We start from the raw sequence: 27,973 nt of genomic DNA, 5'->3' as shown, positions 1-27,973 counted from the left end.
GGCTAAACTCAGGGGCGTGGCTAAGACTCCGGGACGTAGTAAGACTTCGGGGCGTGGCTAAGTCTCCGTGTCCGAGCAAGGCTAAACCTCTAGGGCGTAGTAAAACTCAGGGGCGTGGCTAAACTCCGGGAGGGGGCGTGGCCAATCCTCCGGGGCGTGGTTAAATCTAAGCAAGTAACCAGTAAAACTCCAGGCAGTGGCTAAACCTACGGGACGGGGGTGTGGCTAAACCACCAGTGCAAAATTAGACTCTGGGGTTGGCTAAGCCTCCGGGACGGAGACCGCCTCGGGGCGTGGCTAAGCCTCCGGGGGCGTGGTTAAATCTCCCGGGCGCGCCGCGTCGGGCTGAGGAAGGAACGCTGCGACGGCGCCGGCGACGAGCTCGACGTGGCGCGCGCGGCCCCGCCCCGACATGCCCCGCCCACAAGCTGCCTCACGTTTCTCCTTGCTCTCGCCCCACGCTGTTTTGCACAGATTTGCACCCTGAAAGCTAAGGACGAGTCCAACAGGGTTGATCCCTGCCTCAGCCGGAGGAGCCTGCAGACCGGGGTGGGGGGAGGGGTGTCTGAGAGAAGGGGGAAGAGGCTGTGAAACCCCGAGGATGGCCGGGAGAGGGAGGGAACTGGTCTCAGGGCGGTGCCAAGTTCGAGAGGGGGCGCGGTCAGCGCCCCTGCGGAGGCGGCCACGTCCCGCTCCCCCCAGTAAAGGAATCGGGGTTTGTGGTGCTCGGGGTCTTCCCCAGACATGGCTGAGGTGAAGAACCGGAAGAAGTCCGGGCCCAAGGGAGCCCCTGTGGAGCCCGGGAAGCGGAGTGAGGGCGGGAGGAGCCCCGAGGGACCGGGCAGCGGAGGCGGGCGCTGGGCAGACCCCCGGACGGGCCTGAGCCTGCTGTCGCTGGGGACGTGCCTGGGCCTGGCCTGGTAAGTGGACGCGAGGCCCACCCGAGAGCCCGGGAAGTCGCCCGCTCTCGCCCGCCCCAGCCGGCGTGGCGTCTCCCTTCCTCCGCCTCGACCCCGAGAGGGGGGGAGCGCCCTGCCGAGTTTCCTGTTTTTTCCTCCTTCTTTTCGCTCCTTTCCTATAACTCGCTTTCCCTTTCCCTTCTCCCTCGATCGGGAGGTCGACGCCGAGGTTTCGGGACGAGAACCGGGCGGCAGATTCGGCGCCGACCCGGGCAGAGGTCCCGTTACTTTGCGTCCGTCGAGCGCACGTTGGCACCCCCACGCCACGCCGTGCGCTCCTGCCCGCCGCGCTAGCAGCCTGGAAGGAAATCTTTCTGCCACCCTTTCCTCACGTCCACAAATGAATGAGCGTCCCCGCCCGCGGGGGTTGTGGGGGACCGCACGATGCCTTGCATGCTTGACGCTCCCGATTGAAACCCCATCCTCGCCTCAGTACTTTTTTGTTTCTTTCTAATGAAATAGAAGCCTTTTTCCTAAGTTATAGGTTGACCTGTGTACCGTGTTGTAATGAACATAGACCACTGTTGTTCACCTAAAACTTCAGTATTTATTTATTTGGGGTTTTGACCACACTCTGCAGTGCTTGGGGCCTGCTCCAGGCCCGGTGCTCCCAGTTTCCCCAGGTTATGCTGGAGATCGAGCCTGGTTCATCCCTTTGCGCAGTCTCTCAGGCCCTGAAACGAACTATTTCTAGTTTTTAAACGCAGTGAATGATATATTTGGGGTCATAGGGAAAACATTAGAAATATCTTTAAAATCAGCTTAGTTTCGCCAGTTCTGGGGTAGAGTGGGGGAGTGTGCTTGTCTGCCAAGTGCCCACAGCTTAGCTGGGGTCCCCCACCAGAACTCTTCCTTTAAACATAACCATAATTTCGTTTTGATAACATCGATGCTTTTTAAACATAAGTATTTTTAAATTTTGGGCTGGAGCGATAGCACAGCGGTAGGGCATTCACCTTTCACGTGGCCAACCCGTGTTCAATTCCTCCACCCCACTCGGAGAGACTGGCAAGCTACCCGTGGCGCATTGGATATGCCGAAAAAGTCTCACAATGAGAGACGTTACTGGTGCCCACTCGAACAACTTGATGAGCAACGGGATGATAGTGATTTTTAAATTTTATTAAACCACCGTGATTTTACAAAATTATTTATAGTTGCGTTTTAGACATACAATATTGTAGCCTCGACCCCACCACCAGTGTCACCTTCCCTCCACCAATGTTAAATCAATGCTTTAAATTACACGTTTGCTCCACTGTTCATCTGTTTTTAAAGTATTAATAAAATACTTACCTTCAAAAGTATAACAGAATTTTTTAAAGGACAGGGGACGTTCTCAAGTCCAGAACGTTGTTGATGCTAAAACATTTGATTTATGGACTGGAGTGATAGTACAGCAGGAAAGGGACTTGCCTTGCATGTGAGTGACCTGGATTCTATCAGCATTGCCAGGAGTAACCTCTGACCGCTGCCGGGTGTGAACCAAAAGCAAAAATAAAAAATATATATATATTTATGGGGCTGGAGAGATAGTAAAGCAGGTAATGTCAGGGTTTGATTCCCAGTGTCCCATATGGTCCCCTGAGCACTGCCTGGAGTGATTCTTAAGTGTAGAGCCAGGTATAACCTCTGAGTATTGCAAGGTGTACCCTCCCAAAATTTTTTGGTTGCTGCTTTACTCATCCAGAGTTGAAGTCTTCCAATAAAAGATTTGTTTAAGTGAATGTTGACTCTTAAACGTTTTTTTCCAAAATGGTTTATTAATATAATTTTCTTTGTCGAGTTTTATTTTTATGTTAATAGAATAAATCACTAATTATGCTGTTTTAAATAAACTGCCCTTGTATTTTAAATTTTATGAGCTTAAATTAATAACAGAAAAACAAAACTCGTGCTGGAAAAGTTACTCAAAAGTCATTCTAGCAGGAGAAAAATTTGTCTCTTCATTGAATTTAAGGAATTAAATGATTATTAGTTCTCAATAGTCATCTAACGATTACAGTTATTTGTGATAAATCACAAAATGTTCCACTTTTCAGTAAGTTACTTCCTGGGAGAACAATAGGAATCTAGCAGGGAAAGAAATGTTTTAAGTTTTACATCCTTCATTTACTATGAACCCAACCAACTCTCTTTTCATAGGAGAATAGACCTGGAGCTTCTACCTAGTAAAAGTAGAAGAGAACCCTAGGTTTTTTGTGAGGGTACCTCCCTGATTTGCGGGCCACACCTGGTGTTGCTCAGGGCTTACTTGTGGCAAGGACTACATGTATGTTGCAGTGGCTCAAACCCAGATCAGCCACATGCAACGCAAGCACCCTACCCACTGCACCAAACAGACCAAAAGAAAAGGCCAAAGAGCTGATTGGTGGCGTAATCTAGGCACTCAGAACTTTGTAAACATGAGGCTATTTAATCTCTACAATTCTATCAGATAACATCTTCGCATTGCAGGTAGAGATAAAGTAAACATGCTCAAGGTTATATGGGTTACTCAGTTAGTAAATGGCAGGACCAAAGTTTCCCAGCTCCACATTCATTCTGTGACAGTGTCAGGAATCAAACTCAGGCTCTCCTGCAGCTCCACATTCTTAAGCCAGTATAATAATTTTGTCTTCTTTCAGTAATCTAAAGACAGTGTGTGGACCTGGAAATAAATTCCTAGTCTAAAGCTATTAAGAGTCCTTTTCTTCTAGAAGCTATAGTCCTTAACAGACTATCTTTAACCTGGAGAAGACAGGAAGGAAGGTTTTAACTGCTCCAGGTAGGAGCGCCTCTGACACAAAATTGAAATGAAGTACTTTAGATGCTCACTTAGATGCCAATTTCAAATGTTCACTTCTCAGAATAGAAACTACCTTCTACATTTTTGGCTTCTAGAAAATCATTCTTTAAAAATAAATTGGGGCAGGGAGCAGGGCATTTTGCCTGGCATGCAGCCAAACAGAGTCAATCCCTAGCATCCCATCTAGTCCCCTGGGACCTCCAGGAGTGATCCCTAAGTGCAAAGCCAAGAGTAAACCCTGAGCACCACAAGGTTTGGCCCAAAATTTATTAATTTTTAAATTCCTCTTCCCAGGGCCCTAGCAATAGTACAATGAGTAAGACACTTGCTTTGCATGCAACCAACCTAGATTTGATCCCCAGCACCTCAGATGGTCACCTAAGCCCCACCAAGAGTGATCCCTGAGCACAGAGCAAGGAGTAAACCCTGAGTACCACCTGTGTGGCCAAAAAAATCCTCTTTCCTAATATTAAAATAAGTTAATATTTATGCAAAATTCACTTCAGACACATTTAAGTGAAAAGTGAAGTGTATTTTATCTCAGTATCACACAACCACTTTTTTTATTAATAATACTCTTTCCGGGGCTGGAGAGATAGCACAGCGGGTAGGGCGTTTGCCTTGCACGCGGCCGACCCGGGTTCAAATCCCAGCATCCCATATGGTCCCCTGAGCATGGCCAGGGGTAATTCCTGAGTGCAGAGCCAGGAGTAACCCCTGTGCATTGCCAGGTGTGACCCAAAAAAAAAAAAAAAAAGAAAAAAAAAAAAAATAATACTCTTTCCTTTTGCACACACTGTTAATAGGTAGCACTGATGCATCTTTTGATTTGAAGCTTACAAAAAAAAACCCTCAAAATTGCCAAAGATGATATTTTCACTAACAGCTTCAAGCTTTTAATTGATATTTGTCTTTGACAAAGGCTCAGAGATAGATAGTATTAGACGGTTTCATTAGGGACCTAGGGATATGGCTCAGGGGTAAAGCTCATGCGCTGTGTACGTGAGCCCAGGGATCATCCCAGCACACACTAAAATTTTTTACAGTTCAATAAAACTTAAAACCCTAGCTTCTTAAACTGTGCACCAGAACCCCATATAAGGATATGTAACTGAATGTGGGAGAGACAATAAATCATAAGTTCCTTTATGTTTTATTATCAATGAATGGTTTGTCCTTAACTATTTTATATACCTGTATGCCCCAGAGTTATGTAAAATAATTGTCACTCTGTCATCCCATTGCTCATCGATTTGTTCGAGCAGGCACCACTAACGTCTCTCATTGAGAGACTTATTGTTAGTTTTTGGCATATCCAATATGCCCGAGTAGCTTGCCAGGCTCTGCCGTGCGGGCTCGATACTCTCGGTAGCTTACCGGGCTCTCCGAGAGGGGCGGAGGAATCGAACACGGGCGGGCCGAGTGAAAGGTGAACGCCCAACCGCTGTGCTATCGCTCCAGCATGTAAAAAAAATTATCTGGCAAAAAGTGATTGTGAACAGAAAAACTTTAAGAAACTTGATGTATAGGGTAAATCCATGGGTGTGGGATAAATTCAGTGTTGGAGGACAACACTGGAATCCAAAAATATGAGGAAACTAGTCTCTAAAGCTAAACTTATTTTTTTTTTCTTTTTGGGTCACACCCAGCAGTGCACAGGGGTTACTCCTGGCTCTGTACTCAGGAATTACTCCTGGCAGTGCTGGGGGACCATATGGGATGCTGGGAATCGAACCCGGGTCGGCCGCGTGCAAAGCAAACGCCCTACCCGCTGTGCTCCAGCCCTGAGCTAAACTTACTTTTGTAGGATGATCTTTGTCCTTGGTTCTCTTCTGGTCTCACATAACCTGTACTCTGAAAGGAAACTCTTAAAGCCAAGAATGAAATTACCAAAGAATTAAGACTAACATCCATTTTTGAAAAGTAGGATAATGGTGTTTTCTAATAAATTGATGTTTTCTTCAGAATTTTTTTTTTAATGAGAAAATTTCAATGCTGATAATACAACCTCAGCTTAACTTTGTTCTACTGTTATCTCATAGGGGACATTAACAATCATCAAAAGAAATATATTTTCCTCAATATTATATTTATACAGTAATTATTATTATATAATTATTTGTTTAAAAAGCAAAAAATTCATTTTAACTTTTGACAACAGCTAGCCTAATGATGACATTTGTTAGCCTGAAACATAAACACCTTCGCAGTGATGCACAAGGCTCAGAAGTCTTTCAGCTCTCCAGTGCGTTTGTCTTTAAATACTTTTCTTCAAAAGAAGTCAGTTCTAAAAACAGTGGGTCATGAGAGTGACTTACACTTTGCCAAACACTCATAATCCAGGAGACTTAAATTTTTTCTATTATCTAAGTCATCTCCCGAGCCATTTAAGTCCTATCTCTGTGTGTAGGACAGACACCAGATTTTTAAAGCTTCCAGATGACTCCAATTATGCAGTAAGGCTTTTGCACGTCTGGTCTATGTCTATGGTTTAGGCATTCATTTTAGGCATGCATTTTAGGCACTCACTTCATGCAGTTCTGCTCCAGTGCTTTTTGATGACTCAATAAATGACCAAAGAATTTCAGCTGCTATGTCTGAACCTGAAGAATTCAAAGTTAATTAACCAAAATTTCTTATGTGCTCTAAGTTTAGGTCTTATGCGAACAGAAGTTCATTTATTGTTTTCAAGTTGGAATGAATCTTTGTATACCTTATTTGTTCTATGAAGAATACAATTTTAGAATGGCAGTGAAATGCACTTACAATATGACTCATAGTGATGAGTATAGCCAATGATACCTTGCATACTACCGTTACTTTTACAATAACTCCTTTTTTCAGTTTTGATATTTTGTAATTTCTAATTGCCATCACGTCTTTCATTCCAGCTTTTTTTTTTCTCTTCTACATTTTAATTTTAAAATACATTTTCAGGACAGGGAAATGGTATTAGTGCATGCAGGAACTCTGGGGTTCAATCCCAGCTCTGTATGTATCCCCTGAATACCATCAGATGCTATTCCAGTCTCTGATGGGTGTGGCCCCAAGACAAAGCAAAAAGCAATTGTTTTTTTTTCCCTTTATTTGGTTTTGGGGCCACACCTGCACAATGCTGGGGAACTATTCTCAGCTCTGTGCGCAGGGGTGAATGGTGGGGGGTTGGTGTCTCTCCCAGCAATGATCAGAGTACCAGCTGGTGCTGGTGTTCAAACTCGGGTCTCCTGCATAATTTATATGAGCTTAGCCCATTGAGGTATCTTTCTGGTCCCAAAAAACTGTATTTTAAATTTAGACAATTTTGCTTCTCAATATAAAAACATCTTGTATATATTACTCAAATATAGCCTTGAAAAGTAAATATTGATGAGGTCAGAAAGATAGTACAGTAGGTAATGTGCTGGCTTTCCACACAGCTGACCTGGGTTTGACCCCTAGCATTCCATATGATACCCCAAGCGAGCACCACCAGGAGTGATCCCTGCGCACTGGCAGGTGTAGCCCAAAAACGAAACGAAAAGTTAACTAAAAGGCAAGATACTTTCTTTGCCTACCGTTATTGCATATACCACACCTTCTCACTCACTGAACAGGGAACCTGAAAACGAGGGCAGCATTTTCCTCGTTTAATAGCATAGGTATCCAGATCTACCACGTAGCCACTGCCTAAAAGTGTGCTGAAATACTTGTTTTCCTTACCAGAAGTGGTTGTAAGATAGTCCTTTCTTTTTTTTCTTTTTGGGTCACACCCAGCGATGCACAGGGGTTACTCCTGGCTCTGCACTGAGGAATTACCCCTGGCAGTGCTCAGGGGACTATATGGGGTGCTGGGAATCGAACCTGGGTTGGCCACGTGCAAGGCAAACGCCCTACCGCTGTGCTATTGCTCCAGCCCCACTCCAATTTTTTTCCCCACTCACTGCTTTTATTTCTAGTGACTCCTCACCATATCGTTGGTAGGAGGAGCAGGAGAGGTTCCCTCTTCAAACCAGAGATCTCTAAAATGTTGATCTGTTGTTAACAAACACAGGCAAGTGGTGCCTTAGAGCTGGAAAGCTATCTACAATTTAGTCTCTCTCTGCTAGAGCAACAAGATGAGCGTCAATCTCTGCTTCTGTAAGACTCCTAAATTTAGGATTTTCAACTTGTAACTACTTCAGCTTCTCTTTCTGAAGGTTTGAAAGCAATTGATAGAATAGTAGACAGACATAATTGAAGCTTCCACTATTAAAGTGTCCAATCAGATTTTTTCTTTACTTTTATTTTTTTCAAGAAAGCTGATTGACTCAGTTTATATCACTCCTGCTGCAGTGGCTTTAAACCCATAGTAATAACCTTCGGAATCACACTTGGACACCTAATATGCCTTTAACATTCTGTCTCAGGCCAGAGCAATAGCACAGAGGATAGGGTGTTTACCTTGCACACAGCCTTCCTGGGTTCAATCTCCAGCATCCCATATGGTCCTCAAACACCACCAGAAGTAATTCCTGAGTGGAGAGTCAGTAGTAACCCCTGAGCATCACTGGGTGTGGCCCCTCCAAAAAAGAAAAATTTCTTTTTCAGTGTGCACTCCACTCCAAGGGTACCCTCATCCCAGATACAGGTGCATAATTGCTTCTTTACAACTCTCTACCCTGGGGTTGCCTCTGTTACTTAGGACACAGTTTTCTTATATTCCTGGCCTTTTCTTTCTCTCTCCAAAGAACATCTTACTCTCCTTAGAATTAATATCCTCTCAATAAAACTGTTTTACTTCAAAAAGGATAATACCCCATTGAGATGTCTACCAGCACGGCCGGAGCATTGCGGTCCTATGGTGCAAGTTGGTTTGGTCACCCACAACTCCTGTCGTCAAAGCCAAGCCGGTGATAGCAGGAAGCTGCTTCCTGCTCCTTGGGTGCCAGGAAATTCCCTGGTGCAATACCCAATGTCTCGAGCAGATCTTTTCGATTTGTATTATTGATCAGTTCTATGTGCAAGTAAACTCTGAACACTGTTAAAAATAATAATAATAATAAATAAGAGTTTGTCTCAGTGGTAGACACAGTGGGAGGCCCTGGGTTTGATGTGAAATCCAATAGAGAATGAAATTCTCTAAAGTAGAATGTTTTAAAACTTCTGATTTGCATATGAATTAGGGAGTAGTGATTTTTTTTTCTTTTCCAGGTTTGTATTTCAGCAGTCAGAAAAGTTTGCTAAGGTGGAAAACCAATACCAGTTACTGAAAATTGAAACCAGCGCATTCCAAGGGCTTCAAAATAAAATCAGTTTAATTTCAGAAAAGGTAATTATCAATTGATTTATTGGTGAAGATTTCCTATCTTTTTCTTTCTGCTATCATTCTTCTATTCCTTCTTTTCTGTCCTTTATTTTTGGCCCTATATTATGTGGTTTCTGGGAACAAATCACATACACAAGACAAGTAAGACAAGTGCTTTGTCTCTGAGCTGTATCTCGGCCCATTTCCTGCCTTTCATACCAGTTTCCCAATCTTTTTCCAACTATGATCTCCTTCAGACCTTATTTCCTTCCTGTGCACTTCCCCACCCCTAGGTTGGCCCCCTAGTCTTGTGTGGTAACCCCCCAATTTACACAATATCCATATGCCCCCTTTGAAAGACACTTGATTTCGACCATTACTGTTATAACTCCCACTGATCTCCCTTACTTTTCATATTCTACCTTACTTTGGTTTAAATTCATTGTAATTTGAAAGGACAGGAAGCTTTTTATGTACCATGTTACTGTTATTTAAGAAAAAAAAATGTGTTCATATTTATGTGATTTTAATTTTTCTATTTAAATATAAAGTATCTGGATACTGAAAATATGATGATTTTTAGATAAAGTAGAAAAGGAGAAGCACTTATTAGGCAAATATCTCTGAACTTTTTTCTTTATTTCCCACTTGGTAAACATACATATAAGAATGATAGTCTAGGGACCAGAGCAATAGTACAGTGGGTCAGGCATTTGCCTTGTAGGCAGCTGATCCAGGTTTGATCCCTGGCGTTTCCAGAGCCTGCCAGGAGTGATCCCTAAGCACAGAGTAAGCCCTGATCATGGCTGGGTATGGCCCCCAAACAAAAAGTGATAGTCTAAAGAAAAATCATTGACTTTGTAGTAAAATTAAAATAAGATCTACATCTATCTTGTGTTTCTTTCGGCTGCAAATGCTCATTTTCACCAGCTGGATTATTACTACTCTGAATCCTTAAGAATATGTAGAATAGAGCTGGAGCAGTAGTACAGCAGGTAGGGCGCTTGCCTTACACACAACTTACCTGGGTTCAATCCCCAGCACCGCATACGGTCCCCCAAGCCCTCCAGGAGTGATTCCTGAGTACAAAGGCAGGAGTAAGCCCTGAGCACTGCTGGACGTGGCCCAAAAACAAAAAATAAATTGATTAATCATCATCATCATCATCATCATCATCAGGTGTAGAATAGGTGAAAAATAATTTCTAACCACCCAAACCACTCAGAATGAATCAGCAGCAATCAGTGAGAGAGATAGTACGGCAGGTGAGGCATTCGCCTTGCATGTGGCTGACCCAGTTATGATCCCCAGCACCACAGATGGTCCCCTAGGCCCCACTATGAGTGATCCCTGAGCACAGAACTAAGTAAATCCTGAGCACTGCAGGGTATGGCCCCCAAAAGTAAAGAAATAAAATGACTATGTGATGCTTTTCTGCTATCAGAGACCTAGCTACCATTAGAAATCTCTCTCTTTTTTAATTTATTTATTTATTAAATCTTTGTTCATGTCAAGAAATAGGCAAGTGCTTGTGCTTGCACCGGGGTAAGCAAGAATGTTATAAAAATAGGGGAAAAAAGCAGCCTGGGAGGTACCTCCGGTGGTAAAGCAGATGCCATGTCTGTGCAGAGCCTAGAGATGTATTCCACTTAACCACAACTGGTCCAAGCACTGCAGGCCTCAGCCACTCTCTGCTGGGAGTGTCCTAGGTACTCTGACTGCCACCCCAGCACCTCTGGGTATAGCATGTATGTGTGTGGGTGTCGGTGTGGCTTTGAGTGTGGGTGTGGGTGTGTGTGTGTGGGGGGGGGGTGTTTGTTGCTACACCCGGCAGTGCTCGGGACTCACTCATGGGTCTACACTTAGAGGTCATTCTTTTGGGGACTTGGCGGACCATATTGGGTGCTGGGATTGAATTCAGATTGGTTCTCATGCAAGACAAGTGCACTATCCACTGTACTATCTCTCTGCCTCCTCCTCCTCCTCCTCTTCTTCTTTCTTCTTCTTTCTTCCTTCTTGTGAAATGAAATAGAGCATCTGAGGTGCTGCAGCCTCACAGACAGGAATGAGCATCTATTCCCGGGAAAAGAGAAGCCATGGCTGCAAACTATGAATTCCTCGCACAGGCCAGAGAATTCCATCGAACTGGAGCCTAGGGTTCTCAGCAAAGAGACGACAAAGGAATAGGTACTCTGACCTAGGGCTCATGTCAGAATCTCATAGTGGTTGTGGCTAACCTTTAATTATGAAAACATAATAATGATAGGAAAATGACAAGAGGTACCAGAGCCATAGTGCCGCAGGTAAGGCATTTGCCTTGCATGTGGCTGACCCAAGTGTGATCCTCAGCACCCCATAATGGTTCCCTGGGCCCTGCTCTGATCACAGAGCACAGAGCCAGGTGCCAGGTGAGGCCCAAAAACCAAAAAATATATGTATATGACAATCGAGATAGAAACTTCATTTTCTTAAAAACCATCGGGAACACATTTTGAAGATTTCCCTTTTTAATGAAATATGGAGTGGAAATTAAATGCCTTTTGAAACATCATCATAGGATCCAAGAATACTCAATGTTTGCCTAGTATTTGGGGAGTGTATTTGCCTAGTGTTTTCCTCTTTTTGGTGGACCTGGAACAGATTGATGATAATTTCCCCTTCCTAGAGGTGAACAAAGGCCTGAAGAGTGTGCCTGAAGGGGGACAGACTGGTGCTTTCCTGACAAATGCTGGACCTTGGGAAAAGGCCTTTTAACTTCTCATTTAGTAAATGAAAATGGCAAGATTGTATGGGGTCCACTGAGATACATTATATATGCAAACTCTTCTAAAATTTTCAAGTGCCAATAAATTTAAGGTCTTGTGTCTTAAAAAAATTTTTAAATGGGGTCATTAAATATCAAGTAAGATACTTGCCTTGCACATGGCTAACCTAAATTTGGTCCTGAGCGCCCCAGAGCCCTGCCAGGAACGATCCCTGAGTGCAAAGCCAGAAGTAAACCCTAAGCACAGCAGAGTGTGGCCCCATTACAAACAGAAATCTACTAGGACATATTGGCAACCCATAAATAATTGTTATTGTAGTATTCCAGCCACCATTTGCAAATTAAATCTTGAGATCTTTATTATTCTAAATAAAACTATACTTGGGATCTACTAGGGCCTAATGCCTCCAGGTTATAATGATATGGTGGCAGATATTTTAGAGGCACATACATATGAGTGTGTATATGCCTTAAAAGTAATTATTGTGCCGTGCTGGAAAGATAGTACATGAGTTTAGGCATTTGCCTTGCGCATAGCAGACCTGGTTCATCGCCAACCTGCACAGGATTCCCCAAGGACCTCCAGGAGTGATCCCTGAGCACAGATTCAAAAGTAAGCCCTGAGTACTAGTTGTGGTCCCAAAATAAACAAACAAAAAATATTGTTATTGGGGCTGGAACAATAGCACGGCGGGTAGGGTGTTTGTCTTGCACGTGGCCCACCCGGGTTCGATTCCCAGCATCCCATATGGTCCCCTGAGCACCGCCAGGAGTAATTCCTGAGTGCAGAGCCAGGAGTAACCCCTGTGCATCACCAGGTGTGACCCAAAAAAAAGCAAAAAAAAAAAATGTTATTGAATGAAGTCTGAGACTGACTGGTCCCTGCATTAGTCTTAAAGTTCTTTCTCCTGTAACTACTTCAGGTCTTGATTAGGCTGAACTCAGTAGATTTATGGCCATTTTCTTCCAAAGCATTAGCAGACATAGTCTTTGTGTCCTCAGAAATGCTGACTATAAAAGCTATTCAAGAACTGGTCTCTTCTCTTAAGGAGTTTAGAAGCATTGAAAATCTTCATCAGGGGCCAGAGTTCCAGTACAATGGATACAGATCTTGGTTTGCATACTGCCAGGCCTAGTTACAATTCCCAGCATCCCATGTGGTCCCCCAAGCCTGCCAAGAGGGATTTCTGAGTCCAGAGTAGGAATAACCCCTGAGCATCACCAGATATGGCCAAAAGGCCAAAAATAAAGTAAAAATCTTCACCAACCTGGGGCCACAGGGATAGCGAGTAGTGTGCTTGCCTTGCACGTGACTGATGGGGGTCAAATCCCTGGCATCCCGAATGGACCCCTAATAATAATTCCTGAGTACAGAACCAGGAATAACCCCTGAGCATCAATGGATGTCAAACACACACACACACAAACCCTAAATTTTCACCAGCCTGATTCATCAGTGTGTTTAAGAGGCAGGATTCAAAAACGCTTCTGAGTCTTTTCTCATTGTCATCAGGTTTTCTTTTCTCTGAGCCTCCACACTACCTGTATTATTTGTCATGACACAGTGGTATATCCCAATCTTTTGTTATTATTGTCAATTTTTCTCTTACTGAACCAACTTTATCTTTTATAACTCTAGTGCCTAGTAATGGAACTAGCTCACAGAAGAAACTCAGTGAATCTTAATGGAACATCTAGGTATATATGATGTAAATGAGCCAAAACACTATCTCCCCTATCAAATAATAAAGAAGAGTATATCGAGTGTAAGCTTTGAGCACTACTGGGTATGGCCCATAAAACAAAAATAAAATAAATAGACCTAGAAAGATAGTACAGTGGTAGAGCATTTGTCTTGCAAACCTGGGTGACCCATGTTCAAACCCTTAGTACTGCATATGGTCCCTTTAGCCCCACCAGGAGTGATTCCTGAGCAAAGAACCAAGAGTAAGCCATGAGCATCACCTTGTGTGGCTCCCAAATAAACAAATAGAAATAATTTTTTAAATAAATAAATAAAAGACTAAAATTTAGAAATAGCTCAAAGGACTGGAATACATGCCTTGCATGCGAGAGCCTGGTTCCATCCACAGCACTGTATGCCCTCAGCAAACCCCACTCGGAGCAGCCCTTGAGCATTGCACCTTGAGTAAAAAATGCAATTGTATTAAGAAAATAATTATATGTGTTAAGTGCAAAGTATGTGGGAAATTCCTATTCCAGTAAGCACTCCCAGAGGTTCATGCTGTCACAGAAGCTTCGCCAGGATGTTGCCCTAACAAGCTTCGATCTCATCCAGAGCTTGAAGGCAGGAGAGAATTGATTGCCACAAAGTGAAGTGAAGAAAAGCCTAGGGAAAGGAGAGATTGTGCAACTGGGGTCTTTATCCCATGCCATAATATGCACAGCAGTTTTTAAAAACTTAATCTGAATGCCTAGTGTAGAATGATTTAGAGGAAGTAACCAGACATGGATGTTAGATAATCCTTTGTTTTAGGTGATCTTTGGTATGTGGTTCAGATGTCCCATCCAAGTACTTCATTGGCTCCTTCCCTATCATAGCCCAGATAAACTTGTCTTTCTATTTTTTACTTTTGTGTTATAAGAGCCAATTCTGGTACCTTTTTCAGAAGAGGTCATTTAATTCCATTATTTTTTTCAAGCAGAATCTTCTAGAAAGTAATAAGATTTAGGAAAGATAAAAACATTTTATAATGGATTTCATTGCTTAAACAGGCAAATAACCATAACAATTATTTCTAAGTTGCTTTCCATTGGAATAAAATAGAAGAAATACATGATATACTTAAAAGGTTTTTTATGCATGTTTTATTTTTTTTCTTTTGGGGTCACACCCGACAATGCATAGGGGTTACTCCTGGCTCTGAACTCAGGAATTACTCCTGGCAGTGCTCAGGGGACCATATGGGATGCTGAGAATCAAACCCGGGTCGGCCGTGTGCAAAGCGAATGCCCTACCCACTGTACTATCACTCCAGCCCCAAAAGTTTTTTATTCTTCCTAATGTTTCCATACCCATTCTGCTCAGGGCTCAGTCCTGACTCTGCACTCAGGATCAAACTATATGGGGTGCCAGGGATTGAACCCCGGTCAGCCACTTGCCAGGCAAGCATCTTACCCATTGTACTATCTGTCTAGCCCCAATTTCAAGAGCTCTTAAATATTTTCCTTTTGTATATACATGCACAGATATTTTAACTATAAATTGGTATATACTTTTCTAAAAGTTTCACCAGATGTTTTGAAAATATTTATTAATGGACTATTTTGCCAGTATGATTCTGATAAACCTAGATATTTTAGACAACAGCACCACTGTTGAAGTATGTTTCCCTAATACAAAAGTTATTAAGTAGCCTTGGGAATTGTTTTGTGTTACAAATACAGCTTGAGTCCACTGAAAGTATCCTGCAGGAAGCTACATCATCCATGTCTTTGGTGACCCAGTTTGAGCAGGAAATATCAAGCCTCCAAAGTAGCATGCATAAGACTCAAAGTAGTGAAGAGATGCTCACTCAAAAAATGCAAAGCCTTACTGAGAAGTTCCAAAATGTTACTGACTTCTGGAAGAGAAGCCTAGAAGAAATGAGTGTTAATACAGATATTTTCAAATCAGAATCCAAACATATACATTCTGAAGTCACTGCCCAACTTAACAGAGCTGAACAAGGAATAAAGTCTCTCACTGAAAGGCTGAGAGACTTGGAAGATAGCACGCTCCGAAACATGAGAACAGTAAAAAGACAAGAAGAAGAAGATCTTCTGCGCATCGAAGAGCAACTGGGCTCCGACACAAAAGCAGTGGAGAGGTTGGAAAAGGAACAGCATGCTCTTTTTGCCAGAGATGAAGACTTGACGAACAAACTATCCAACTACGAACCCAAGGTTGAAGAGTGCAAGACTCATCTTCCGGCAATTGAAAGTGCTATTCACTCTGTTCTCAAAATCTCACAGGATCTTGTAGGGACAGAAAAGAAAATGGAAGACTTGACTCTTAAGATGTTTAATATGGAGGATGATATGCTAAAAGCAGTAGCTGAAATCATGGAGATGCAGAAAACCCTTGAAGGACTTCAGTATGATAACAGTATTTTAAAGATGCAAAATGAACTGGACGTTCTAAAAGGAAAAGTTCATGATTTTATAGCATATTCAAATACAAGAGAAAAAGGAACATTAAAAGAATATAATACAGAAAACAAAGAAATTGACAGTGATTTTTAAATTCACTAAAGTTATCCTGATGAGCCACATGAGAATATGTAAATAGATTTATTCTGTGCATTTAAGGGTTTGAGTTTGGCTTGGAGGTTTTATTTTTTATTTTGGTGGGTTTTAGCCATACCCAGCAGTGCTCGAAGCTTACTCCTGACTCTGTGCTCAGGAATCACTCCTGGCAGTGCTCTGAGGATCATACGCAATGCTGGTGATTAAACAGCTTCAGCCACTTGCAAGTCAAGCCCCTTAACACTTGGTTTGCTTTTATATGCCTCATGTTATTGGAAAATTAAGCATCATGTCCACAGAAATGGATTGTGTTTGGGGGAATATGGGGGACTTGGGCTTTTGTATATCTGTGGTGTCTAGGTAGGAACTGAAGACCTCCCTGCCAGGCTATCACTCAGCCCTCAAAATTTTATCTCTTTTAGTACTAAAACTTTTTATTTTAACCGTTTTGAATAGAAATATTTCTTAAATATCTATTTTTCTACTTTTTAAAACAATATACTTAATTTTCTTATGTTTTTTAATAATGAATCAACAGCATCGTACATTTCACCCATTATAATTGACCCAAATATATTCATGTCTCTAGAAACTACTAAGGAGTGGTTAACCCCTTACTAAATGAACCCAGTTTGGGGGTTTTGGTTTTTGTTTTTTTTTTTTCCAGCCTAATGCCTGTTTCTTACATCTTGCCTGAAGCTTGATCTGTCGGGTTAGTTGGTACATGACCTGGACATGACCAACATTTCCAGTTCTTCATTTCTTTTGTTCGTTACTGAAGATTTCGAATCCAGACAACCAACTTTATAGAAATTTGATCTAACACAGAGATAACATGACTGAGGGAAAGCTATGAACTAGTATGTACTTTCTGAAAACTGTGGAGTCTGGGAAATTGATTTTATTACTTTACTTGTTCTTAGGGTTTTAAGATGTTTGTTAAAGGTTATTTTAAAAGGGCCACATCCAGTGATGTTCCATCTAATGATTCTGCACTGAGGCTTGGGGTCAGCCTGGTGATGCTTGGAGCCCCTCAGGCATATACCCAATTAGTGCTACAGGGCCATGAAGTTCCAGGTTCCAGGGATCAAACTCATGACCTCATGCAGGCCAGACTTGTGCTCTGCTACATTGAGCTATATCCCTAGGTCCTCCTTTAAGAATTTGATTTTGTTTATATATGGGGGCCAAACAGTCCCCAGGACTTACTCCTGACTCTGTGCTCAAGGATCACTCCTTACTGGGAATAAAACTAGGATCAGCCATATGCAAGGCAAGTTCCTTACCCACTATACACAGCCCTTAAATAAATATAGCCTTATTGAAGGCTTCTATAAATGAATTAAGTATAGTCTTTGAAGTATCAACTATTGGAATATCTTTGTATACTGGACTTTTTTTTTAAGAATATGTCTTACAGACTCTTGAATTTTCTAGATATATGGTCTCTAGATAAATTATTCTACTTACAATTGAAAGGCACTAATAAAACTATGGAAGGAGGAAAAGAGAGGAGGGGGGAAGCATGATGAGAAAATAACAATTATGATCCTTAAAAATACGCCATCATTTGGGTGCTGGAGTGATAGTACAGTGGGTTCCATCCCAGGCATTCCATAATGTCCCCTGTGCACCACTGGGAGTAATTCTTGAGTGCAGAACCAGAAGTAACCCTTGAGCATCACTAGGTGTTACCTTCGAAAAAAGCCAATACTTTAAAAATTAAAAGATACGCTTGAGAGAGAGAGAGAGAGATAGAGAGAGAGAGAGAGAGAGAAAACAGGGGTTAAATTTGCCTTACATGTGGTTGACCCTGATTTAATCACTAGCATTGCAATCCCCAAGGACCACCAGAATCAGCCAGAGATAGGCCAGAAACCAAAGGAAAGGAAAGGAAAGGGAAGGGAAGGGAGGGAGGGAGGGAGGGAGGGAGGGAGGGAGGGAGGAAGGAAGGAAGGAAGGAAGGAAGGAAGGAAGGAAGGAAGGAAGGAAGGAAGGAAGGAAGGAAGGAAGGAAGGAAGTCACAGCATTAGTTTCTGTGCACTCTGACAAAATTTAGGTTTCTGCGTTTTTATATTTCTAAAATATTGTGTTTTAAATTTTTTTACTTCTATCTTCATGCCAATGAAATAAATAGATTAGCTTAACTGAAACTTTGTTGCTTCAATCTCCATCCTGTCAGGGCAAATTCATTTCTCTATACTTTTGACAGCTCTTTGGCTGACTAGCAGACCTGGTTCAACTTTATTTACATACAAATATCACAGTCATGGTTACAAGCAAAAAATGGTAACAGAGTGACCACTATAGTCTATGATGGTTTCATATGTTTCAAAAACCTCCCTAATACAAAATACTTGTGAAGATTTAGAGGTACTCAGTTTGTCTTCCTCTGAATCTTCTCTTCATTTACAAAACACTTGAAATTTCAAAACTGTTCTGTTATCAAATATTATATTGTATTGTCAGTCTTTCCTTTAAAGATTACCAATAGTTTAAGACACATTTTTGTATCTGTTATTGACAATAAATTTTACATCAATTAACTTCTGATAGAGTTCTGGATTTATTGCTTATAATCAGTGCAAATTAATTGCTTACAAGAAAACGTAGGGGGAGGTGGAGCAATAGTACAGTGGGGAGGCCGATGCGATTCATCCCCTCTCTGGCATCCATATGACTCCCTGAGCACTACTGCCAAAAGTAATTCCTGAGTGCAGAGCCAGAAGTGACTCCAGAATATCAGTGGATATGGTCCAACAAAAAAGAAAGAAAGAAAGAAAAGAAAATCTAATTTTTGTAAGCTTTGATGTAGAGCTTAAGAGTTATTTATAGGAGCTACAGAAATAGTAAAGCAGATTCAGTGCTTGCCTTGCATGCAGCCGAATGGGGTTCAATCTCTGGTACCCCATATGATCCCTGAGCCCTACCAGGAATGATCCCTGGGCCAAGAGTCAGGAGAAAATCCTGAGCACCACCAGGTGTGTTCCACCCCCCCCAGGCCCCTCTCCCGCAAAAAAAAAAAAAAAAAGTATGAGTGATATTTTCTAAAAAATATGCATAAATTTCTTTGGCTTTTTTGGGTCACACCCAGTGGTGCTCAGAGGTTACTCTTGGCTCTGCATTCAGGGATCACTCTTGACAGTGCTTGGGGGACCATATGGGGTATCAGGGATCGAACCTGGGTTGGCTCCATGTAAAGCAAACGTCCTATCCCAAAATTATGATTGCCCTTACCCCAAAATTATGCATAATTGCCAAAAGCTATTGACTAAGTGTACTTTAATATTTTCTAATGAAAAAATGGTTTATTAGTCTATGAAGTTTCATAGAAAATTCAACTTATAAAGAAGCAAAGGTAACAGCATCTTTAATCTTGATCTAATTGTAGATCATTGTTTGAATCTATAAATTCACCAAACATGAAAAAAATTTTATTAATAGATACTTCATATTTTTATTGTTAGCCCAAACTAAATTTACCCATTATCAGTTTTAGTTCTGCTAAAAAACAATAATTCAACACATACAAAAATACCCCATCCAAGCTATACAGTAGGAGAGACAAATTTAGAGTCTGTTATGTATAAAACATTGCTAGCTTTAGATTATAAAGCTTTATGAAACTTTAGTGTCCTTCAGTAAACATGACTCAAAGATTCTTTAGCAACATACTTGGAAAGCCAACTGAAATCAACAATTATTTCCTTGAACCGTGTTGCAGTGTTTATAGATCTAGATAAAACTTAATATAACTAAAAAGCCTCTGTCAAAAAGTACTATTTTTATAGATATACATATATACATGACACTATGAACAAATGCCTTAGCCACTGTAATCTCTCTCCAGCCCCTATTATATTTCAGTAAAAGCCAATAGAAGTTCATAAAAACAGCTTTTATAAGATACCAAATAAAATACCACTGTATCACAGTCATCCCGTTGCTCATAGATTTGCTCAAGCGGGCACCAGTAACGTCTCCATTGTGAGATTCATTGTTACTGTTTTTGGCATATCAAATACACCACGGGTAGCTTGCCAGGCTCTGCCATGCGGGCGAGATACTCCCGGTAGCTTGCTGGGCTCACCGAGGGGTGGAGGAACCAAACCTGGGTCAGACACATGCAAGGCAAACGCCCTACCGCTATGCTTTCTCTAGAGCCCTATTTCAAATGAAATTTAACTGTCATCCCGTTGCTCATCGATTTGTTCGAGCGGGCACCAGTAACGTCTCTCATTGAGAGACTTACTGTTACTGTTTTTGGCATATCCAGTACGCATGGGTAGCTTGCCAGGCTCTGCCAGTAGCTTGCCGGGTTCTCCGAGAGGGGCGGAGGAATCGAACACGGGTTGGCCGCGTGAAAGGTGAAAGCCCAACCACTGTGCTATCGCTCCAGCCCATTTCAAATGAAATAGAGAAGTTTTTTAATGATTTGCTTCTCTTAAGAATAAAAACCCATTGTGAAGTACCTTAATTGTGTAATGCTGTTAAATTATCCAGAGTAGCTAATGATTAAAAAAATAGCCTAGTGGCACAATAAAATCAACTACTCTTTTCACCCTTGTGAGTCTTTTTCAGAAAAAGTCCCACAAGCCCTGCCAGCAGTGATCCCTGAGCAGAGCCAGAAGTAAGCTCTGAACACCACTAGGTGTGGCAACAAATACCCAAGATAATGTCTGGAGCAATAGTACAACTGGTAGAGCATTGCCTTGCATGCAGCCGACCTAGGTTCGATCCTCAGCATCCCATATGGTACCCCAGCACCACCAGGATTAATTCCTGAGTGCAAAGCCAGGAGTAACCCCTGAGCAATGCTGGGTGTGATCCAAAAATACAAAATAAAAACAAAAAATGATAAAACACTCTCAGTGTCAGAACACTTGTCTTACATGTCTGAGGCCCTGGGTTAGTCCCCTCAGCTCCACCAAAAAAATACAATTAAAATGATGATGATGATGATGATAATAACAAAGTTAAGAAACAATTTAAAAACAAAACATTATTTTGCCATCACAACTTGATTTCTTTCCTATTTGTGGCTATCCCTTAATTCTTAAACACAGCATTTTCACAATCTACCTCTACTATGTGGCCGACCTGGGTTCGATTCCTGCGTTCCTTTCAGCCCTGCAAGCTACCAAGAGTATCCTACCCGCATGGTAGAGCCTGGCAAGCTACCCATGGTATATTTGATATGCCAAAAACTGTAATAAGTCTCACAATGGAGACGTTACTGGTGCCCATTACTGGTGTGAGCAAATGGATGGTGTGAGCAAATGGAAACAACAGGATGACAGTGCTACCTCTATTATTTTAAAAAATGGGGTCACCTCTTGGTACAGTAATTAGCATAAGCCTATTGAGAAGGAAACTTCTAAAATATGAACACCATAGGGCAGAGTCAGCTTTGAATTAACTGTCTTGCTTGGAGTCAACTTCCCATTTCAGCGTGCATTTTTGCAACTGTATAGGTTTCTTTTTTTTAAGCTGTCATGAAAATATTCAAAGCACACTGTCACTGTCACTGTCATCTCGTTGCTCATCGATTTGTTCGAGCGGGCACCAGTATCATCTCTCATTGAGAGACTTATTGTTACTGTTTTTGGCAAATCCAATACGCAAGGGTAGCTTGCCAGGCTCTGCCGCGCGGGCTCAATACTCTCGGTAGCTTGCTGGGCTCTCCGAGAGGGGCAGAGGAATCGAACTCGGGTCTGCCACGTGAAAGGCAATTGCCCAACTGCTGTGCTATCGCTCCAGCCCCAAAGCACACTAAAATTTTATTTTCAATAAGCAAAACGAAGTTTATGTACTCATCTCAAAAGTTCATATGAGGGACCAGAGAGATAGTACAGAAAGAGAGGTAGGGTGTTGCCTTGCACGGGACCCACCTGGGTCCCATCTCAAACATCCCATATGGTCCCCAAGCACAGTCAGTACTAATTTTTGACTACAGAGCCAGGTGTAAGCCCTGAGCACTGCTGGGTGTGATCCCAAAATACAAAAATGTTCAGATGAATAAACATTTAAGACATGAACAAACATTCAAGACACATTTAAGACAACTTTAAAAATCATAGTGAAGACAGTATACACTTTAAATTTTGCTAATTTGTGATTGAGTTTTGGACAACTCCCAGTGGTGCTCCAGCGTTGCTCTAAAAGGGGAACCATTTAGTGTTGGGACTGAAACCAGGACTCCTGCGTGCAGCATTCATTCCAGACCTTTGACCGCTCTCCCAAGCCAATGTACAACTATTTTAGAAAAGACCTTAGTGACTTTAATTAATTTCCTCTTCCTTAAAAATATATTTTTCAACTTTTATGTACATTGTTACCTGAATTTTTTTATAATCCATTTATGGCCATTTTCTGTCTCAAACTAAAGGACAAACTTCATATAGCTTGATTATTCTATAAATAGAGTCAAGTCAGATTGGTTTGCATTATTAGTAGAAATTCTATAGTTATCCTTCATTTGACAATCCCTTCCTAGAAAAGGCCAAAGCTTAAATGCTAACTATTAAATCCATTGAAGATGGATTTCCTTTTCCATTGTATACACAATGTGTATCTGACTCCAAACAGAGGCACTGACAACATATTTCCAGCATTTTGCAGTTGTTCTTCTATTTATTTTTTCTCATCACTTAAGCACAGCCCACAGGTTTAACATGACCTTCCCAGTGAAGCTTAGAGATCTCACCTAAATATATCTTTCTAGTATTCAATTCTGTATTATTTGTGAGATTTAAGGCTTAACTATCTCTATAACCAGGACTTTAACTTTTCCTTCTTAATTTCATTAGCGTAGGACACAAGTTTTCAAAGATTTAAAATTCAACAAAACAATCAACTTTTCCAATACTATCTAAACACACACACCTACCACCAGCAGCACCACAAGTTAACATGTTGTGAGGCACCTGGGTAACTGAAAATATCCTTAAGTTATTATGTCCAAGTTAAACCCAAGTAAAATTTAGAGGTGTCAGCAAGTGATGAACAATGGGAATAGAAGGATATAGCTCAAAGGGCTGAATCACATTCCTAGCATGTAGTGTCAGGGTTCCAGCCCTGACACTTCATGACCTTCCAAGCATGGCCAGGTATATTTTGTATGTGATGGTCCCCTAAGGACCACCAAGAACAATCACTGAACATTGAGTCAGGAATAGCCCCCATAAGGCGTTGCAAGGTAGAAACCCAAAAGCAAAAGAAAAATCAATAAGAGCATTAAAACAGTCACCTTGGGAATTACTTATACTTGAAATCACAAATTTTTAGTGTCTTGCGGATGCTTTTTGTTTGTTTGTGTGCTCTCCTTTTGTTTTGCTTTGTCTTAATATCAATCTTCCTTATAAAACATTTTGCTAAATTGAGGCCACCAGCCAGGCTGTTCTCACGTTCAAGTTCCTCACCCCTTGGTACAACGAACAACACACCAGAAAATTGAACTTCAGTTGAATTGAATTTTCAAGGTCTCATGGATACTTAAACTCCTGAAACTTATTCTCAAAGTAATAGGACAATCCAGCATATACACAGAATCTTGGACATTGATCCCTTCATTCTAGCACATGGAAGTACCAACTTGTGTTTCAGAATTGTTTAACCCCACAGATCTACCAAACCTTATCTAGAGACTTCCTTCTCCTTTCTCCAGCAACTGAAAACATCACTACCTCTCATTCTGCTTACTTTGTCACAATACACAAGACTGATGTGCAAGGGCAGTAACTAAAAGTGCGATTTTCATTCTTACGAAACGTTCTTAATGTTTTCTTCTTCACTAGTAATATACTTCATGCAGCTTTTTGCAGATGCTCTCTGAAGAGCAGTAAAGTTAGAGTTAAAAATAACTTGAAAGCTGAGTAGAATTTTAAGTGTTAAGCTGCTGATCAATTTAATTATTGTGGTATTGTATTGTCTTACAGTGTCAGAAGTCTGAAGCTATTATGGAACAGTTGAAGTCTTTTCAAATAATTGCTCGTGTAAAACGACTACAGAAGGAAATTTCTGAGGTGAAAAGTTGGTCCAACGGGATAACTGAAAAACAAAATATATTGAATAATAATTTGACAGCGCTTTCTCAAGATGTTGCAAGTGTAGACCAAAGTACAATGTCCACTGCAAAAACTGTTGGTCTCAAGATTACCACTGTGAAAACAGATATACGACGCATTTCAGGTCTGGTAACTGATGTGACATCATTGACAGAAGCTGTGCAAGAACTAGAAAATAAAATAGAAAAGGTAGAGAAAAATACGGTAAAAAACATAGGTGATCTTCTTTCAAGTAGCATTGACCGAACAGCAATGCTCCGAAAGTCAGCCTCTGAAAATTCACAAAGAATTAGCGTAGTTCAGGAGATGCTGTCTGAGTTAAAGAGTGATTTCAGCAAGCATACTGATAGGTTTTTAAGTTTAGAAAGTGACAGAGCTAAAGTTCTCAAGACAGTGAATTTTGCAAATGATCTAAAACCAAAAGTGTATAATCTAAAGAAGGACTTTTCCCGTTTGGAGCCATTGATAAATGATTTAACACTGCGCATTGGGAGACTGGTTACTGACTTACTAAGCAGAGAACAAGAAATCTCTTTCTTAAATGAAAAGATATCTAATTTAACAGTAGTCCGAGCTGAAATTAAAGATATGAAAGATGAAATAGCACACATTTCAGATATGGATTAAAAACATTATTTAAATAAGAAAAGCTTAAGAAATTCTGATTTTTCTTGTGTGTGTGAAACTGAAAATTCAACCCCAGAGTCCCAAACACAAGAGGCATGAGCTGTACTACTGAGCCACATTCCCAGCCCAGTAGCTGGTTTTTTCCCTCACAATAAGACCTCTCTCCTGTTTTAGAAAGACAGAAATAGCAGGATTTTGGAATAGATACCTTTTTGTGTTATACTGTTTTGTATTGTAAAAACAAATATTTTTTAAAGGATTGAGCACTTGATTTTTCTAGAATACTATGAGAAAACATATGCTTGCCAGTTTCCATGCCTCACAGCATGCAAACTCTTTTTTTTTTATGTAGGAGTACTGCTGTTTATTCAGCCACTGATTAAGCTGACTGAAGTGAACATGAACTCTACGTTACTTTAAAAAAAATTATTTTTTATTGGATATCCATGAGATAGACCATTACAAAGCTGTTCTTGGTTGGGTTTCCACCATCCATCCCTCCACCAGTATACATTTCCCACCACCAATGTCCCCTGTTTCTCTCCCAAATCTCCCAATACCCCACCCCCCACCTCCACTTTTCTTCTAACTCTCTCCTTTTCCTTTTGAGAATGCAAACTTCTTAAACAGTCATCCTTATGCAAGTAGGGAGCAGAACCTGTCAGGCTGGCACTGAGCAGTCCCGAGGGGGCAGAGCTGAACCCCCAGTGGCCCTCACTAGCTGCCACGGAGCACTGTTACTGGGTTTCTCATGGGAGAAGTGCTCGCCAGGAACAGGGCATTCATTACCCGTTTAGAGAAAGAGGGACAAGGTCTCAGGAAACTGCAGGAAAAGAATTTTAGGTTTTCCTGATTTCAGAAATGGAAATGTTACCTAATGTGACCAGGGAAGGCATCTGGTGCATTGGGATGCAAGAGAGCACAATGTCAGGGGGCTGGCCAGACCTGAGACGGAGACCTCCTCAAAGTAGCACAGCTCAAGTCACCAGAAGCAGCCAAAGGACATAGGGGAGGTTCTAGTACGGAAGCATGTTTAGCAGAGAGGGTGAGTTTGCAGGGTAGAAAGGTGGTAAAGTGTTATGGGTGAAACCCTATCAGTAACAGTACTGTAAACCACAGTGTAAGAACGTATATATGAGCCTCTTGTAGAAGCCGACTGGTGGCAGGGAAGCAAATAGGCGGGGGCAGATGCATGGGGGAGGAGAGAGGGGTAGAGGGGATTGGACACTGGTGAAAGGATTAGTGTTGTAAAATTGTATGCCTGAAACCTAATCATGAATAACTTTGTAATTTCATGGTGACTAAAAAAAATAATAAATGTATTGTTTTTATTTTAATAAAGATAAATAAAAACAAAGAAAGAAACTTTCAGGGATAAAATAAGCGTCATGGGGGAGATGGGCTGGAGAGATGGTACAGGGGAAAAGGAACTCACTTTACATGCAGCTGACCTTGGTAGAACTGAATATGGTTCCCCCAGCACCTCCAGGAGTGATTCCAGAGCAGAGCCAGGCACTAGTTCTCAACCCTACTCAGATGTGGCCCCAAAACAAAAATCAAAACAAAACAGTGTTATTGGGGTATGCTGTACAGCTAGGTGACAAATCATACTGCATGTCAAAGCTGCTAGGAACCTAGATCTTAAAAGTTCTCATCACACACCGGATAATCTCATCAACGGCCATGTCCTCTTTCAGAAGAGAGTATAAAACAACACTGGCATAGCCATGCCACTGGACCCCGAACCAGGCTGTTTCATTCAGGGCACCCCAGAAGGGGTCAGGTGAGGCTTCTCCATACTCCAAGAGACCCAACCCTGGGCAGCTGAAAACCTCCAGAACTCAACGCCATCACACTCACAGCCACTTTCCACACGCTTGGGCAGAGCCTCACCACGAGTGAACCTATCCCTGGACTGTGCGACATCCCATACCTCACACCATTCATACTCCAAGAGTAGCGCACCACATTTGATGGGGTTCAAAATAGAAGACAACCAATCTTAGAGGGTGTTTGCCTAGCGCGCAGCCGATCCAGATTCGAATCCTCGATCCCTCTTGGAGAGACCAGCAAGCTCTGAGAGTATCCCACCTGTACAGCAGAGTCTGGCAAGCTACCCATAGTGTATTTGATATATGAACAGTAACAAGTCTCACAATAGAGATGTTACTGGTGCCCGCTCAAGCAAATGGGTGAACAATGGGACAACAGTGCTACAGTGTCATATATATATATATATATATATATATATGCACAAAAGGCTCAACCCTTAACATATTAGTAATCTCTTATAGAAAGGCTTAATGGCCTCTGGGTGAAATACAACAATCTTCACACACTCTCCTCTAAGCAAAGTTTTGTGGAGCATTTTCAGTGGTTTATTCATGACAATACAAAATAAATTATTTCGGTTCTGCTTTGGGGCAGGTTTTGGGGTTCGGGATGGAAACGTCTGAAATATGGTGGTCGGAAGGTGTAATGGTGCTGGGATTGTTGTTTGAATATTAAATGTAATCAAATATTGTGAACTACTTTATAAAAATTAACTTTTTTAAAAAAGTTTTCATCACAGGTCAGGGAAATAGCTCATGGGGCTGGTGTGCATGCTTGGTAAGCAGAAATCTGGGATAGGATCCCAGAACTACGTGACCCCCTGAGCATCACTGACTAGGACCCCAAAACAAAAACAAAGTTCTTGCCAATAGGCACACCCCATTCTGGTGCTGTGTGCACTCCAGCTCAGAACATAGAATTTTTTTTTCTTTGTGGGACAATCATTACTTCCTTAATAAAACTGTACCACACACACACACTTCTCATCACTAGGCTAACTCAGAGACAACTCAATGGTAAAATACCTCCTTGCAAGAATGAGATCTTGAGTTTGATCCCTATGAAGTCCCCCACACATACCTGGCACCACAGCAGAGTATAACCAAGAGGGAGGAAAATAAATTACAATTCTCATCACCAGGAAAACTCGTGTAACTAGAGATGGCTGTGAATGTCATACTAAACTTACTGTGATCATTTCTTAATATACACAAATACCAGATCATGTTGTACAGCAGAAACTGTTTGGTCAGTTAAAGACCACAAATCCTAACTTTTTGTGTGAGGGAGGGCTCTCCCAGTGATTCTTGTACAAAAGGGCCAACTATTCAATATGGAGGGTACTAGAGAATGAAGTGCTGCTTCAGTCCTGCAGTGCTAGGGATTACCCGGGCCACCAGGCAGGGCTTGGCAGACTATGGTGCC

The 27,973-nt window shown here is 41.6% G+C and overlaps 1 protein-coding gene across 2 annotated transcripts; it reads left to right on the top strand.

The window, feature by feature from the left end:
* Positions 1-493: 493 nt before the first annotated feature.
* On the top strand, positions 494-26,798 carry IKBIP (IKBKB interacting protein). Of its 2 annotated transcripts, none has more exons than XM_004602759.2 (3): positions 494-920; positions 8,917-9,034; positions 15,183-17,905. In XM_004602759.2, the coding sequence occupies exons 1-3, from the start codon at positions 745-747 to the stop codon at positions 16,017-16,019; spliced, it is 1,131 nt and encodes a 376-aa protein (XP_004602816.2). In that variant the 5' UTR covers positions 494-744; the 3' UTR covers positions 16,020-17,905. The 2 variants fall into 2 exon arrangements, with proteins under 2 accessions (XP_004602816.2, XP_004602817.2); XM_004602760.3 differs by lacking the exon at positions 15,183-17,905 and adding an exon at positions 23,960-26,798 and having other exon boundaries at positions 505-920.
* The last annotated feature ends 1,175 nt before the right edge of the window (positions 26,799-27,973 follow it).

Source organism: Sorex araneus, chromosome 10 (genome assembly GCF_027595985.1).
Source record: "Sorex araneus isolate mSorAra2 chromosome 10, mSorAra2.pri, whole genome shotgun sequence".
Lineage (NCBI taxonomy): Eukaryota > Metazoa > Chordata > Mammalia > Eulipotyphla > Soricidae > Sorex > Sorex araneus.
This window is presented reverse-complemented; position numbering and strand designations above follow the sequence as displayed.

Coding starts and splice junctions, on each gene's coding strand:
- IKBIP (XM_004602759.2), top strand. CDS start 745: ATGGCTGAGGTGAAGAACCGGAAGAAGTCCGGGCCCAAGGGAGCCCCT. Junction 921..8,916: donor ACGTGCCTGGGCCTGGCCTG/GTAAGTGGACGC, acceptor TTTCTTTTCCAG/GTTTGTATTTCAGCAGTCAG. Junction 9,035..15,182: donor TCAGTTTAATTTCAGAAAAG/GTAATTATCAAT, acceptor TTACAAATACAG/CTTGAGTCCACTGAAAGTAT.